This window comes from Hyalella azteca, unplaced genomic scaffold (assembly GCF_000764305.2).
Source record: "Hyalella azteca isolate HAZT.00-mixed unplaced genomic scaffold, Hazt_2.0.2 contig470, whole genome shotgun sequence".
Taxonomy (NCBI): domain Eukaryota; kingdom Metazoa; phylum Arthropoda; class Malacostraca; order Amphipoda; family Hyalellidae; genus Hyalella; species Hyalella azteca.
Genome location: NW_025930818.1, coordinates 6075 through 20106, shown reverse-complemented (window position 1 = coordinate 20106; position 14032 = coordinate 6075). Strand labels below are relative to the sequence as shown.

Here is a 14032-nt window from a genome sequence, read left to right as displayed (position 1 = left end):
AGGTGTGTTTTACGATCGGTCCATAAAGAAGTGTTGATCGGTTCAAAATGACATAAGAACAGGTTCTTTTGAATAACCTATGGATTGGCACCATGACAGGCAGCAGGCTGGAGCTGGAGGCTGGTGCCTGTCAGCTTACATCAATTTGTGCTATATGCAAATAGGCCTAAGAACTCTTTACTGAAATTTATTTACTTCCAAATAACATATCAATATTGATATATGATGATTTGGTTTACTGTCAAATGTCAATTCTTATGCTGCTAACACTGTCATGCTTTCCAAAATTATAGGATATTAGAGGCTTAGAGCTACAATATGTCCTAGGTATCTGGAAAGTTTGGCACAAGCCACAAAGCATCTTGCAACCAGCATGATCACCTATAAACTAGTCCTCAGTAAAACGTCACATATTCATAGATGGAAAAATTAAACCTAATTACGGAATTTAATTTTTGATTTAGGTACTCATTCATATTTTTGTCTCAAACATGATCAAGAAATATAGTTAATGTACCATAAAAGGGGGTTACTTAGACTCCTGGGGTAACTTAGACCACTTTTAGTTTTTTTAACAAAAACCCCCAGAACTCAAAAACTACTTGACATAGAAAAATTTTGTCAATGGGCATTAAAGGCCTAATACTGAGGCTACGTAACACAATAGAGAGATAAAAAAATTATGCATATCTAATAGGTTAAAAAATGAAAAATGTGACCCACAAAAAAGAGCTATTATATAAAGCCTGTCATAGAATCCCCTCCAAATTTTTATTTTTTGGTAAAATTACTCCAGGTTTTGGTGCATTGTAGTAGAACTCTTCTAGTTACATATGCAAGTGACAAATTTGAGGAAAGTGTCATAGTTTGCAAATAGGGGGCGGTGCCCCCAAATGGGGGAACTTAGACCACCTAATGTCAGCCATGATGGGGTAACATAGACGGGCTTGGAAATTGATTTAAAATTACCTTATATAACATATTTCATGTTCGATACACCTATTAATGTTTTTCTTTATGTTTCAGACTCTACAGAGTCTTATATGTGGTAATTTTAACTTAATTTCCAAGCCGCCGTCAATATTACCCCTTCACGGCTGACATTAGGTGGTCTAAGTTCCCCCATTTGGGGGTGGCACCCCCCATTTGCAAACTATGACACTTTGCTCAAATTTGTCATTTGCACATGTAACTAGAAGAGTCTTACTACAATGCACCAAAACCTGGAGTTACTTGGATTTATTTTACCAAAAAATATAATTGATTTTACCACCCAGTTTAAGATACCCCAAGAGCTGGGGTAACAAAGACCATCACTTTTTTTGAAATTACATAAAAACTATGAGAGGCAGGAGCCAGCAATTTATTGTAAGTGAACCTAGAGTATAGACCTGTATTTTGCATGTTTCAATCTAAGTTTAATTTAGCTAGTAAAAAAATGGCATCATTTAAAAAAAGTAGTCTAAGTTTCCCCATTTTACGGTATTAAATTAATTTTGGATTCAAATTAAAAGGAAATGATACAAGAAATTTGGAGCATTTGCTGTTGAATAAGTAAATTATTATTCTGCATTGTAAATCAAGACAGAGTTTTATTCCCAAGATATGGTAAAATTAAATAAAGAAATTGTTAAAGTGTGACAGCAAAAATTTCTTATTTGTGACCATTTCTCTAATATCACATGATACGATGATAACATGAAAACTATGTAAATATTTATTTAATGAGGTTTATTTTCAGATAATGGCAGCCAACGCTGTGTGGCAGGCCTGGGAAAAGGTCCAAGTGCAGTATAAATGGTCAATGAACCATGCAGGTTTGTTCTACTTGGCTTGTGTGACATTTCTTTGTACCATGACACTAAATATTTGTTGCCAGAGAATTGGAATTCCTTGATCAATTCTTGACTAGAAATTTTGAGATTATTACTGATTTCTTCAATTGGTGTACCTATCCATCTTAACTTGTGTATTTACTTGAAAAGAAAATGAGGTTAGAATTTAATTTCTCATTGCTTAACATGCCTTCAGGCAAGTGTAGCTACATGAGCTAATGCTCAAAAACCGAGCATGAACTTGACAAGATAGTGTAATGAATTCAACTCTAAATGTATAAATGTTTGTGTGTGTACCGAGTGCAAGTCTGCCCACTTCTTTATATATTCATCTCCTTTGCTGTTTGTTATTGTTCCTAAAGATACTGCTGAGAATTTCTCTTGCCTTAAAATAAATGGAGCAATATATTATGCATAATTAAAAATATAAATATTAAAATTAACCTACAGCTGATTTGATTTGTAATTAAAAAGTAGAAGAAACCCTAGGTCATCTGCCAATCATTCGAGGCAATATTTGACCATTTCCCTCGACTCGTCTGCAAGATGATAAATTTGGACAACATGCGGTTGCTAAATATATCTTAGCAATGGTCATAACTCATCATTACAGCATTGTTCATAACTCATCATGCCAAGTGTGAAAACAATAAAATTAAATTTTTTGTATTTCTATGCACTTCTGCAAAAATATCAATAATTTGGAATTGAAACAAATCAAAATCCATTGGATTTGTATGGATTAGAACCTAATTCTAGAAAATGTTTATTCACATACATATGTATATGTACCTTTATAATCTTCAATTAAATATGTGTCATCTTCAATTAAAATTAATATGAAGTATTGCAGATTACATAGCAGTCTGCTCTCACTGCATTTCATAACAGATGTTCGGGTGGCTGACTGGCCCCTGATGTCATCTCCATGGCCCACACTTGCAATTGTTGGCTCATATCTGTTGATGGTCAAGCTTGGTCCTGATCTCATGCAGAATAGAAAGCCTTTTGAGTTTCGACGCTTATTGGTTTTTTACAACCTGGCAATGATGGTGCTCAACCTATATATTGGAGTTGAGGTTAGAATATCTGCATGTTATTCTTCCTGCATTTTCAGATAGTTTTCACTAGAACTTCCATTTGATTTATCTATCATGTATTTTTGGCTGAGGATTTGTGTAGAAAGCCTAGTACTGTAAACATGCGATTTTGTATGAATACAAATACCTTGATCTTCTCATAATTTCGATCTTATGCATACATACAATGGTGAGATGATATGCATTTATTTCATACATTTGCATTTTATGGCAACTTTTTTGCCTTTTTTTATACTATTACTGGGTGGTGTTGACTGAAACTTCTTTCCTCATCTAATGCCAAAATTAATCAATCATCTGGTTCACACTTTTTTTTCCCTTTATTACTTCTATCTCTACATGGATTGAAATAATCAAAATCATGCTATATGATATAGGATACATAATGGATTATATCAATAACGGATTAAGTTAATTGGTTAACTAGATAAGTACATTCAATGCAAATTTTTTGTGACTTTTCAATATATCTTGAATAAATTCACTAGCATTTTCAGTAATTTCCATATTAGCGCATTTCCTCATTTATGGAAAAAATGCACTAGGTATTGTGCTCGCCATGTCCATCTGTCCGTCCGTCTGTCCGTGACCTCAAGTTTTCGGAAAATGCGCTTTCTGTCACTCACTGCTGTGAGTACTGAGTTATATTTTTTTCAATCTATATGATCTTCATGTGTTTTGGCTCTAAAATTCTGCCTGTCCATTCAGTACATACCTGTAAACTAACTTGAATGCTTTCACTATGTAAGAATAATCTCACTGTTGGAATATTCCCTTATTGTGATATAGGTAGAAATAACTTGATCTCCACTAATATTATTTTCTGTTTTTGTTGGAAATTCAGCTATTTCTTGTGTGCAGTTGGCTGTGGTATCATATCATTTGGGCTACAGCTGGTTCTGTCAGCCTGTTGACTACTCCAACAAGCCGTACCAAGTTAGGGTATGTACTATTGAAAGCTTGATCAACTAATTACTCTTCTTCATCTCCTCCAAAACAATTAAGAAGCTTGGCATTCCCAAATTTTAAGGTCCAGGCCTTTTGCAGGCCTTTGATTCTTAATCTCTGTGGAATAAGTTATTGAGGTAATTAATTCATATACAGTGGGGGGAAATAAATATTCGTACACTTGAAAAATCGTATTTTAATGTATGTAAGTACACAAACTGAACAGGAGAAGTGATTTATATTATGTATAGAGGCGTATGCGTCTCTATACATAATTTAAATCACTTTTCCTGTTAAGTTTGTGTACTTACATACATTAAAATACGATTTTTCAAGTGTACGAATATTTATTTCCCCCCACTGTAGGTACGTATCTGTTAACACGTTGACTACGATTGCTTCATCTTGTACTATTATTTCATTTTTTGTACTTTTTTTAATCAGGGTTGCCAGACGGTCATATTTTCCGGACAAATTCCGTGATTTAGTTTTTCTCAATTGCGTTGGCCGGCTAAAACTTATGATAGGGGTACTTCCTAATTAAATTTTAAATACTGCAAAAAGAAAATAAATGAAATTTTCATAGCGGAACCTACAAATAAACTAGTATACATTGAATTATCGGCCTTTTTTGGCTTTTTTTGTTCTCGGATTTGGCCGATTTTAGGCAACCTGAATTATGTAACACAACCTCCTGGAGACATACATTTTGTGGTACGCATATGTACCAATACGTAGTCAACGTGTTAATACAATATCCCACTCATAATGCTATTAGGGTACTCACATATATGAATTATATCTTAATCAAAGTAAATTGAGATAGATATTTTCATAAGATTATGAATATATTACTTAGAACATCTTTGTAAAAAAGTTTCATGCAAGTCAACACGCATTATGTCCCATATTCAATAATTTAATGGATATTTGGGAAGAAATCCTAGTTAGGTTGTTAGTTCATGCAAGCAATGACTTCCACTGGAGAATGGAGAAGCAAACGGCTAAAAACTCTAGCCCAACATATTCAACGTTTTACACTGAACTAAAAAGGGTATTTTGTTGAGCTAGTGTTATGTACCGTATACCAAAAATTTTATTTAATCACTGAATTTTGACTTCTGTTTGCAGAAAAATTAATGAAAGTAAAGTTTCGGAAGATTTAATTAGAGATAGCGGCTTATGCTTGTGTTCATTTAAAGTTTAAACTGTCATTATTGCCATGAAAAATTTGTGCATTGGTGTGACAAGATACTTTTCTTAACAGATGGCTGCTGCTCTCTGGTGGTATTATATATCAAAGCTGGTTGAGTTCTGTGACACAATCTTTTTCATTCTTCGCAAGAAGAACAACCAACTGACTTTCCTGCACATCTATCATCACTCAACCATGTTTGCTTTGTGGTGGATTGGAGTCAAATTTGTTGCTGGAGGGTCGTGTAAGTGACCTTTCATCAAATTAGAAGACGAAAACAGCATGTTAAATGTTTTTTTTTTTTCATTTCATAATGCTATTTTCTATTAACTAGTTTGTTTATACTTTCTGAACATGAAAAACTTCATGTACGGTCACGTTTCCTTAAAGCTTCTTGCTAACCTGTCCCTGGAACTCTTTCATTTAATGTTGCTCATCTTGAACTAAAGCTTGCTGATCGTTGTGGTTTTTTGCAGCGTTCCTGGCGGCAATGATGAACAGCTTTGTGCACGTCATCATGTACTCGTACTACGGCCTTGCTGCGCTAGGTCCCCGCGTTCAGCGTTATCTCTGGTGGAAGAAACACATCACCTGCATTCAGCTGGTATGGCTACGGTTCATACTCATCGTCTCATGATGAACAAATAAATGTTATTTTATATGAACTTTAATTATTTCTTTTCCGCTAATAAATCTGTATGGTTCGGCAAAAATGGATTGTGATGGCCAACCGACTTACCATTGTACCTTTGTTCTGGCTGCAACTACGTATTACATTGAAACAACTTCTCGTAAACATATATGGTATTCTTCAAGTAACTCTGATAATTTGTATGCGCTCCAATCAGTAAAATGTACTTTTCATTAATTTTTCTTCAATATGAACAATTAATTCTCACCTATTAAATTTTGTGACCATTTCATCAAGATTTATTGACAGTACTGATTCATATTTCCTGAAATTTTCTGGCACAAGCAATTAATGCTAGTTGAAAGTTTCCATTTACTAAATTTCATTATTCTTTAGCGCTCCAATTTAATTGTTGTAAATGTTTCAACTAAAAGAATTAATATTCTCATTCATAAAGCATATGAAGATGATGAATTGCTGTGGATGATTTTTTCAGATTCAGTTCAGCAGTGCGGGGGTGCTGGGCATCCGTGCTCTCATTGTGGGCTGCAACTTCCCTCTCTGGATGCAGTGGGCGCTTGTAGCTTACATGCTCTCCTTCATCATACTCTTCGGACAATTCTATGTTGCCAGCTACCAAAAGAAGGTAATGTTATCTCTATTGTTCATTTTGTTCTAATGGGCATTTGCTTCAAAAATTCTAATTTTTATTAATTTTGTCTGTAATTTTCTTTTTTTATAGATCACTTACTACATATTATTTATGTTGTCTATGTCACGTTATATTCACTGTCAAATTATTCTATGTGTGATCATCTGTGCGTGCAATATTCCTGGCTCAGACTACATAGAATTAAACCGTATGCTTTTTATTCCGAATAAAGAAGGCTGTTAAGAATTTTTTGTCAATCCCTCAATATGGCAGAGAAGGTAGCGTTTGTAACATTTTTATCCAATTATCTCACTCCGAACGTCGTGTTTCCTATGCGTTCAGCTCAAGTTTAATTCACATTTAGATTACCCTTTGAAAATTATGTCCATAACGCCAAATTAAGTTTACTACACTGAGTGTTCATTGCGAGACCCCATTGGTAATGTTTAAAATGCGTATTAGAATGCGTACAGCCAGCATTGGTTTATATAGGTAATTGTTAACGAGTTTCCACAGCTTATACCTCAGTCAATGTAAACTGGATAATTGGTGACAAATTGCCAGATATGAACGTACAACTTTGGTTAGCAAGTAAAGCGTGAACTGAGTAATTCATTCAAATAGATCACTACTTCTAAATAGTTAATGATATCAAGTTAAGAATGTTTTGCTCTTTTTGACTCATTAATTTTTTTTGTCGTCTTCTTACTAAGTTACGTTAAAGTAGTTGATTTATCACCTGTATTAACTATTTTGGCGCTGATCAACCAGTCTTTAAAGGTAGCGTCACGTAATATCACGGAGATGTCATGGATGCTTTTTGGATAATCTCGAAAGTAAACTTACGTTTTTACAACAATACCTACATTCTTTTCGATTAACTCTCGGTTTCATAGTTTCTGGCTTTAAAATTTTTTATTTGGGACATCTTTTTTCAAGTCAACATCTTTACACAAACAACTTATGGTTGTCGCGTTACAGAAAACGCACATGTTGAATGGCGTTAAGAAGACCGAGGTGAACGGAGTAAAGAAGCAGAGCGCAAGAACCAGCCTGGACACTCGGGAGTCCGAGGCCAGTGCGAATCAAGACGGACGCCTCAACGATGCCCACCGCCGCGCTACCAACGGCGTGTCCACGCGTGCTCAGGCGCGGCGAGAACACAGGCCTAGGAAGGACATGTAAACTGATGATTTTCTTGTGCTGCTTCTGATAGACTGCCCTTGCATTTGTATGCGTTGACTGATTGAAAAATCTGACCTATTACTAATCTTACACCAGCATCGTACTACCCGACCATGAACTAACTTGAGTGTGTGCGTTTTCAGCGTCAATTGAAGTGAGAGTGAATGGATGCTGTTGATCAATGCAGCAACTAGTAGATAATTCACATTTTTATCTACGGGCAAGTAACTTGTTATATATGCGCATGTTGGTGCTGCTTTCTACCGCTGAATTGTGTACCACAGGCGAGATGTTCATGTGATAGGACCTTATTGAAAAATGTTTTCAATTTCTCGTTAACTATAACATTTGGCCTGAGGAAATCTGCATGCAAACTATTTGTCGATCAATCAACGATGATTAAGTGTTGGATGCCAGAACTCAGAAAACTTCACTTGGTCACATCGCCATTGAGAGGGTGAGGCCCAACACGCATGTTTATATTAACATTCCTTAAATTAAACGGTGGCTCCTTTATTAAGGTTGTTTGTGGCATTTCTCGACAGAGTTCCTTAAAACCTGTCTAGTGTAGACTGATTCATAGAAGTTACGCGTCTCTACGTATTTAATAATGTTTGTCTCCAGAATCTTGGCTGCAGTGTTCTGATGAGTTTGATCGTTAATGCAATTGACATAGATTAAGAAGAACAGGCTTTCTCACCGACGAAGTGCGCTGGTATTTCTCATGTTCTTACTTTTAATTATTTTTTATATTTAATTTAAGTTGTTACTTTGTTCAGTTAATTATAAGAACTTGGACATGTACTTCTGTCATGCTGCGCAGATATTCTTGAATCTCTGGAAATCTGTAATATTCTATGATTTTATTATATGCATTGAGTTCTCAGTGGTGTCCTCATGATGATACCATTGAAAAGATTGTCTCAAGGTGTATGTGGTTGAACGTTATTTATAAATTTGACAGTGATTAATCATTTCTTTTGCTCGTCTCAATGGTTATGATCAATCGAAATGATTTTTTTTTCGAACTAAGTTCATAAGTTGCTTTCAAATTTGGATATTTACATTCATATTGTTTCGTTTGTGCTGCTTGGGCTGTTCGTTATGTTGATGTCGTTTGTACTGCTGATGACCTTCGGCTGTCATCAACATAACGTTACAATTTTGCTCTAAAACTAGTCCGTGGGAATCAATGTCTCAACTTAGGGGAATAATATTTGAATGGACCCCTATTCCCAGGACCCAATTAGGTATAAGTTTTACTGTTACTTTGGATGCCTTCTTTTGAAAAGCACAAATGATCTGATTCATGTTCTCATTTGCACTTAGTCTCATTCAGCCAGTATGCGAGATGACGAAAAAGAAAAATCGCTCATATTTTGCTATCCTATCGTTGTTTTTGTGAACATTTCGGAAAGTCACATTAGTGTCCTGACAGGGACAATTGATCTCGTAGGACAATCTCGTAGCTACGAGGAATGTTGGCTCAATCATCTATTTTGTAACGTAACTTCTTGCTGTAGAGATGGCATCACGCTAATGAGCTTATTCAGGGGAGGGTAAAAATTTTCGTGCAATATTTTATTTATTTTTTTTTTTCGAAATGTGAGGAAGCAGCGAATGCAAGTTATTGTGGTGAAAAGAACTATCGAAATTTTGCATACCTCGCTTGCAGTATATGCTCCACTACAAGACATTGATGAATCGTACAATTTTTTTAAGTTTCTTTAAATTTAATGTATATTTCGAAGGACCTAGGTTTTGTCCATTTCTCACCAATGTCTGAAATAATTATTTCATTGATGCTGACAAAGCCAACACAGGAGCAACTTGATTTTAATTTGTGTGAAGTTTTTCGTTAGGAACCGTGTATATCACGAAGTAATGAACTTTAGAATAATGAAGGATTCTGTTTTATTTGTGTTTTGTCAGCAGTCTTTTCAATGTGCACATTCAGAAATATTGACTTTCGTTCAAATTCATCTGTGTAGAAATCCCTTCTTTTTTGGATTGGTTGAATTCAATTCTTTAACGAGTTTAGTACTGGTATTTGCCCCCCCCCCAGCCCGTCACGATATTTGTGTTTTGTTAACAATCGTCACATACAGCCTTGATCGTACGTAATATTCCTGATAACTGAGCAACCTGAACGTCTCGATTATCGGTACGATATTCATGGTTCAACATTTTATGGGTATACGTACACAATTAATTCTCGGTATAACAGTGAGACGTTTTACGTGTACCAACTCAACGCTGTGTTAGTTATCCTAACACCATCCTGCTCTTTTAATTGTCAAGTGAGAGGTTGATAACTCAATACGTTTGCGCTCAGCTTAATGCGCGGAATGGGTCTTCTTATATCGGTCCCCATTCAGGCATCTTTTAATTAGTCTAAGCTAATACGTAGACTAGGTTTAATAACTTGAGGAAACATGTGCGTGTTATTGAAAGATGAAAGTTTGACATCTTGTAATGTAATACTACTAGTGATTTTTATTCGAGCTCTTAGTACTTTAAGAATTCGAGAGATAGTAGACTGTCAAACTCGTGCTGCTAATCTTTGTTAGGTGTTATTGAGAAGTTAGCGGCGTTCAGGTGCCCAATTTTGAAATTTTTCTATTGCCCAATGCCTAAATTGATGAAATCTACGGCAAAAAATTGAGTTAGTTGCTTTAAATATTTTGCTGCTCGGTTCCTTCTCTTGTACGTCGACGCTCTGTTCATGAAGCTTTCACATCGCATTTATTTCGTGACTGTCGCGCATGAGAAGCGCCTAACTGCTCCTGCTGCGAGCAGGCTGGTCCGCTGCCAGTACTGCTGTGTGATACATTGTTCGCTCCTAATGAGCAGTCTCGCTGGCCTGAGACGAATCGGCGTCGAAAGGATGACGTCACGGCACCGAATCGCGAAATGCATTGTGGGATTGGCCGCCATAATTGTTGCATGGTCTAGCTTTCACCAACGTTTTCTATCTACTGCGTTTGTCTCTTTTCGAAATTTTTACTTGAAGATGGGATGTTACTGCGCCGTTGTTGAATTCACCAGTCGTTCTCACGACTATCTAAACAGAAAACTGGACAATAGAATGCGTTTCTTCAGTTTACCTGCCGTGAAGAAAGGCCAAGGCAGCGAAATTCTCGACGTGGGGCCATCACATTTGAAACTAAACAGAAAGTGTTCGTCTGCTTAAGACATTTTCACTCTGGTATGCATTGTCATTTTTTAATGGTTATTCACGAGCCAGAAGCCTATTCACAGCTTTGTAGTTGGAGCCGTTAATGCTGTTTTGAGAGTGCCCGTATATTTAGTTATATCTATTATAACAGCTGTGCTTCCTTTTTTTCTTTGGTCTTGATCATCATGATAAACTTGGTTCTGCTCAAGCAGTTTTCTTTCCAAAACGAAAGTAGGTTTATCTGTTTACAATATACATGGCTGTGTTTTAGTAATTTTCAGTCGCATCAATGCCAAATAACTGCACCAAATAGTTCAGTAAATCACCGTGTGAAACGGGAGGCAGGCTTGCACAATCTGCACACCACGGCTTTGGCTGCACTTCGTAGGGATCAACATCGTTAATGTCGAACAATTTTCTTGAATATCGGTCTCTCGCTGGAGGAAGGAGTTTTTGACATTGGCTTAATCCTTTCTGCTTTGCTCTTTCTTTCTTTCTCCATTGCCACCAAAACATCCAAACGTGTAGGAACGAAAGAGTAAGCTAAGGCGCGAGTGTGCAACAAACATGGCGGCGTAGCAACGCGACTTAACGTGGAAAAGCGGGAGCTTAGGTAGCCCGACATCATCCAAAATATCTCAAATTTTGATGAAACTCACCTTTGCTGCAAATTTTCGTTACGGAAGTCAAAAAAGGCTAGTGACTTTTTGATGGATGCGCGGAAAATGAGGAACCAGAACGTTTCTCACAAAGATCACTAGTAATGATGGCTCTGAATATGTTATATTTGTTTGTGAGCCTTCTTATCTATTATATGCTTGTTAGAAATTCTCGAGAACTCTCACCATGACACCCATGTCATGTATATACGTAAATCGTAATGTCTGTATTTCCTTCCCGTGTCTCAAGCTGTAGGGTTATCTGCCAGGCTGACGCGCCCCTCGTGTCGCTGGTTAGAAAGTTTGTTCCATCGTACTTAGGATCTCGTTCCTCAAGTGGCCTGATTGGATTTTGATCGATTGATTAAAGCAATAAAGTATAGTTGTATTTTTGCCCTTTGATTACCAGCAATTCCTACGTGCATTACTGCCTAAGAAGAGCTGGGCAGCGCTACTTTGAAATGTAGCGGCGCTAACGCTACCGCTATATGCTCTAAATGTAGCGGGCGCTACCGCTACCGCTACCGCTACACCCACTAGATTGTAGCGAGCGCTACCGCTACTGCTACAGTAAATGTAGCGCCGCTACAATAGCCAAAATTATTGGAAATCTCTAAATATTTATTGTTCTGCTATTAGGATTTACTCATAAACATTTAATGATAATAAAACATTTTCAAAACATATCAATGCAACTTTATTGCAATTAACCTAACTGAACTAGCACGGGTTAGATACCGTAAATAAAAGTTAGTTATTTTTATGTCTTACCTTCCCTACCTGGATGTCTACTACATGGATGTAGCCGCTCCATGTAGCGCGCTACTGCCCACCTCTGGTTGAATGTGACCTGAGACACAATATAAATGTGTCATATTATGAGCATATACATTAGTAAGCTAAAGATATATAATGGACACTTGATGTGTTTTCAGAATAAATTTGAATAATATTGAATTTAAAATGTTTTCCTGACATGTATATAAAAGTCTATTTCAGGGTTATTGCATTTTCAATCGCGATATTTCTTTATTTTTTCTTATTTAACGTGACTGGTTCTATTTCTTATGATTTAATGGGTCACTTCACTTAATGCTATTGAATACTCAATGGGATTTTGATTGTTTGATTTATTATCAATAATTGTGTGGTCCTCATCTACTTAGATGTTAGTATATTTTTTCACAATAATTTCACTATCGCCCTTTACGTTATTCAACTTTGAGGTAATAGATTTCTTGCTCCAGGAAAGTTGCAAGATAAGAGAAAAATAAGTTATCTTGTGATTAGCTGGTTCGTTTCTGAAGCTTTGTTGCTCGTGTTTGATGTAAAACTTTATATTTAAGTGAACGGAAGTCACGTGAGCATATCCTAGCATAGTCTCCCCTCTGGATTACTTTCCTGAAAGAAACTATTTGAGGAGGGACTGAAATTCACTGTCTTGTTTATATCTTTAGTGACTGTGAATTGACAGACAGGCTTGGCTAAATTGTAAAGCGACGAGATCCAGCGTAACTAACTTGATTATGAAATAATTCATCATTCGTAACTTACACTGGTTAGAGTCACTGCGTTGTGCCTACCGCTTCAAAACATATTTTTCACTTGGAACACCCTAGAGAGTAGTCTGAGTAGTGAGTAGACTGAGTAGAGACTGAGAGGGGTAGGATTTGCTCGTCGCTCGTTCCAGCAGCAATAAACAAAAGGGTACCTCATACAGGATTTTCGTTTTCTTTCAGAAAAATTTCTTTTATCTTCAAAAATGTTTTCCACAGTGAGACTAACTTAAATTTAAAATTGATTGGCAAATGTCAAAGGAAGGATATGAGACAAGGAGGGACAAGTGACAAGGAGGGACAGGTGACAAGGAAGGACAGGTGACAAAGAGGGACAAGTGACAAGGAGGGACAGGTGACAAGGAAGGACAGGTGACAAGCTGACAACGAGGAACAGGTGACAAGGAGGGACGGGTGACAACTTGACAAGGAGGGACAGGTGAAAAGAAGGGGAAAGTGACATGGAGGGACAGGTGACAAGGAGNGGGGAGGGGTGTTGTCAAAAAGGGGAGGGGTGTTGTTAAAAAGGGGAGGGGTTGACACACTTCAAAACACTTTTGAACACTATATTAATCTTAACCATGGAGACATTCTACATATCACAGAGCATTAAAAATAACTACTTATATTCCAAATTTCGAGCAGATCCGTTGAGTATTGCAGGAGTTATAAGTTGTTTGGTACTACCTTCAAAAAAGCATTTATTCATTTTAATTGAAAACTTATCAATTTAAAAATCTGTAATAATTTCTACCGCAGCGTATTAGTAATAACTACTCATATTCCAAATTTCGAGCAGATCCGTTGAGTATTGCAGGAGTTATGAGTGGTTAGGTTGAGCGAAAAGTTAGGTTGTGCGTTCGAGTCCGCCGGCGGGTCCTGAGAAGTGGCAATTCTGAAAATTTTCATCTGTAGTGCGTAAAGAGATCGTAATTTCATCAGCCAATCATTGACGGCCTTCCAAGCAAAATCCACCAATCATAGACAAGAAAATAGAGCGTAATTACTTACGTTCACTTAGCGAGTTTTGAAAGTATGGCCCCTGGACTCGAGAAATTTTCTTATTTCCGGAGAGTCAGCTGTATAGTTATTG

At 36.7% G+C, this 14032-nt stretch overlaps 1 protein-coding gene across 2 annotated transcripts; it reads left to right on the top strand.

The window, feature by feature from the left end:
* The first annotated feature begins 1741 nt into the window (after nt 1-1741).
* Nucleotides 1742-9145, top strand: LOC108675316 (elongation of very long chain fatty acids protein 4). 2 transcript variants are annotated; one of them, XM_018163314.2, is made up of 7 exons: nt 1742-1817; nt 2727-2914; nt 3797-3877; nt 5151-5322; nt 5555-5682; nt 6206-6355; nt 7343-9145. In XM_018163314.2, the coding sequence occupies exons 1-7, from the start codon at nt 1745-1747 to the stop codon at nt 7544-7546; spliced, it is 996 nt and encodes a 331-aa protein (XP_018018803.2). In that variant the 5' UTR covers nt 1742-1744; the 3' UTR covers nt 7547-9145. The 2 variants fall into 2 exon arrangements, with proteins under 2 accessions (XP_018018803.2, XP_047736062.1); XM_047880106.1 differs by lacking the exon at nt 2727-2914 and having other exon boundaries at nt 1753-1817.
* The last annotated feature ends 4887 nt before the right edge of the window (nt 9146-14032 follow it).

Excerpts from the sequence above, each read along its gene's own strand:
- LOC108675316 (XM_018163314.2), top strand. The coding sequence starts at position 1,745 with ATGGCAGCCAACGCTGTGTGGCAGGCCTGGGAAAAGGTCCAAGTGCAG. Across the intron at positions 1,818-2,726 it reads ATGGTCAATGAACCATGCAG|ATGTTCGGGTGGCTGACTGG; the intron begins GTTTGTTCTACT and ends ATTTCATAACAG. Across the intron at positions 3,878-5,150 it reads ACAAGCCGTACCAAGTTAGG|ATGGCTGCTGCTCTCTGGTG; the intron begins GTATGTACTATT and ends TTTTCTTAACAG.